At 40.2% G+C, this 2,897-nt stretch overlaps 1 protein-coding gene across 1 annotated transcript in view; it reads right to left on the bottom strand.

The window, feature by feature from the left end:
- Positions 1 to 1,820, bottom strand: part of LOC103144061 (uncharacterized) — a 3,291-nt gene extending 1,471 nt beyond the window's left edge. The window contains exon 1 of the mRNA XM_007560852.2: positions 1,516 to 1,820. Within this exon, the coding sequence (XP_007560914.1) occupies positions 1,516 to 1,687 (172 nt within the window). The 5' untranslated portion in view covers positions 1,688 to 1,820. The remainder of the gene's footprint in view (positions 1 to 1,515) is intronic.
- Positions 1,821 to 2,897: the final 1,077 nt, after the last annotated feature.

Here is a 2,897-nt window from a genome sequence, read left to right as displayed (position 1 = left end):
TATATATATATATATATAAAAAGGCGTACAGTGATGTGTAAAAAAAATTTCTGTAAATTTATAAAAAAAAGGTGAAAGTCTCAGCTCAACTTTCATCTCAGCCTATCATGACAGGCTGAGATGAAAGTCTCAGCCTGTCATGATAACAAATTTAGTTGGACGATAAATTGTCCCAGAAGTTAGGGTTAGAAGAAAAGAGGAAAATAACTCAGGGCAATTTAAATTATTGAGCTTGTTTTAAATGATCATGTGATTAATTGATTTATCGGTTATTGTGACAGGCCCACTCAAAGTAATGATATTTTATAACATTTCATGCACTCATGCAAGTTCAGCCATTACAAACCTTCTGGTGTACATCTGAACTCTTTGGATATGAAAAGACAAAAGAAAAAGAAAAAAGGAGGACCAAATACACTGCCTTGCTAAAGATTTTAGAAATGATCTTTAAAAAATGACAAAGAAAAGTCTGGTGTGCGTTTGCATGCACTCGCTCTGAGTCAGTACTTATAGAACAACTTTAATTTTAGCTGCAAGTCTTTTGGGGTTGGACTCTCTAACGCTTTGCATAAATAGAAACTGCAATTGTTGACCATTCTTGCGAAAACAGCGTCTTTGGACTTCAGTATTCATGTCTTGCAGTGATATTTAGCCTTGCAATGACATTTAGCCTCTGTTGTGGCTTGTAGCTCCATTTTTTTAACACATGAATATAACTTGATCTTGTAGCTCTTGTTGTCCATTTACGGTTGTGGTTCTGCTGTCAGTGTCACGTCTTGAGAAGTGATGCGTAGATAGTTTTTTTTTTTTTTTGCCACAAAGGAGAAAAAGTTCAAATTCGATCTTTTAAGACCCAGAACACCTATTTCCAAATGTTTGTGATGTCCCCTGCATGACTTGTTGCAAAGATTAAACATCTTATAGATATATAGATATATTTTTTTTTATAAAGCTTACATTTGTTGTGTGAGCCACAAAACAGTTTTCATCTCATCAGACTCTATTAAATGAGTTGTGCATCTTTGCAGGTCCTCCAGAGTTACCTTGGCTGTTTCCCTGATGAAGTTAGATGTTCAAATTGTGCTTTATTATTTTGTAACATTTCAAGACAAAGTGGTTGCTCTAATTTTTTATGGGTATCAAAGTAAGGTGAACTGAATACAAATGCATATTACCATTTTATACCTGCTAAAAACAAACATGCATAATTTTCTTCCACTTGACAATCATGCATAACTTTGGGTTGTTCAGAGAATCCCAATTAAAACACGTTATGATTTGATATAAGATAAAATATTACAGCAAACTCCAAGACAACGTGCAAATGCAACATAATACAGAAAGTAGCAGCTGGTGCACGTTGATGAAAACTGTTTCAGCATCGAACCATGAAGCATGCAACAGCTGCAACACCACACCGAAAGATAAATCTGAGCCATTAACCTTCGTCAGATTCCCAACCCAACGATAAATTGTCGTTTGGTTCCCACTTCACTCGAGCGTAAACAAACTCACCTGTCCGGGTGTTCGGCATCACCTCGGCAGGCATGCAGAGCAGCGCCAACACGCAGCTCCACCACTTGGCTTTCATCCCGCAACAGGGGCTGCAGGCAAGCTGCCACACGCACAGGAGACGCTGCGAGAACCTCTGAGACTGACAGGGACGACTGTCGCACGAACGCCTCATTTGTGGCTAGCGAAGGAAACTCATGACTCTGGGTACGAACTGGGGTGTGTGGGAGTGTTTATGCTGTGTTGCAGTCGATCAAAGAGCCTGAAAACTGTTGTTGTCGACTTCGTTATTTCATGTTCCGTCACTCATCATTTGGGGCTCATATTAATAAACACATTAAAAATGTCCTGAAAGAAAAAGTCACTGCTTTCGGAAACGAATCTCGACGGGCTCACGCTTTAAAAATGTTAGAAGCTTCTGAAACTTCAATAGGCCGGAAAAGGAACAATATTGAGAACAACAGCCAAAAACAGAAAAATTAATTTCCCTTAACACGCATTTTAAAAAATATCATTCACAGTTGATGAATAATAATGTTTCGAAACCCTCGACAGAGTCCGCTTCCAATTCCCCTGAGGTTAACATAGCGAGATGGCAGGTATTTACGGTCCTATGGCATGTTGGCACAAAAACAAAACAACATAAACACACACACATTTTTGCGTGGCTATCTTTATGGAGACTTTCCATTGACTTCCATTCATGTCTACAGCCTAAACCTTACCCATATCCTAACCCTAATCAGAACTCAATTCACACCTTAGTCCTCAATCTGACCCCTGACCCAAAACAGGGTCTCCCCTTGTGGGGACCAACCTTCGGTCCCCACAAGGAGCAGTAGGTCCCCACAACGTAGTATCTGTCAGGAAAATGGTCCCCACAAGGTATTACAAACAAGCACACACACGCACGCACGTACACACGATAATATAAAAAGTTTGAATTAGAGATGACTCATTGTAATTTGCTGTGTGAATTGGCTGACGGAAACAGTGTTGCTGCCTGTTGCACAACAAAGTTCTTTAGAGGTCAAAGATACTAAAAGCACTACAGACATATGCTAGAAATAATTAAACAAAGAACAAATTTCAAATATTGGACAGGGGCTGGGGAAGGACTGTGCTGTTAGACCATCAGTTCCCGAAACTACATAATATGGCGGATCTGAAGAGGGGGTTGGGAGGGCGGTGGGGAGTGGGCCCCTGGCCTGGATGGGAGACAGAATAGGATTTCAGGTCCCAAAGCCACTATCATGTCTGACGAGAACTGGAGATAGCGGACCCTCTCCTGAGGAACACAGTGTATGTAGGGTTATATAGGTTCCCCAGTCATGGTTCCTAAAATCTTTACAAGACTGACTTATTGTAGACTGATGATGATGAAA

This window comes from Poecilia formosa, unplaced genomic scaffold (genome assembly GCF_000485575.1).
Source record: "Poecilia formosa unplaced genomic scaffold, Poecilia_formosa-5.1.2 Scaffold4, whole genome shotgun sequence".
In the NCBI taxonomy this organism is placed as follows: domain Eukaryota; kingdom Metazoa; phylum Chordata; class Actinopteri; order Cyprinodontiformes; family Poeciliidae; genus Poecilia; species Poecilia formosa.
The sequence above is the reverse complement of the archived record's forward strand: the minus strand, read 5'-3'. Positions and strand labels throughout refer to the sequence as shown.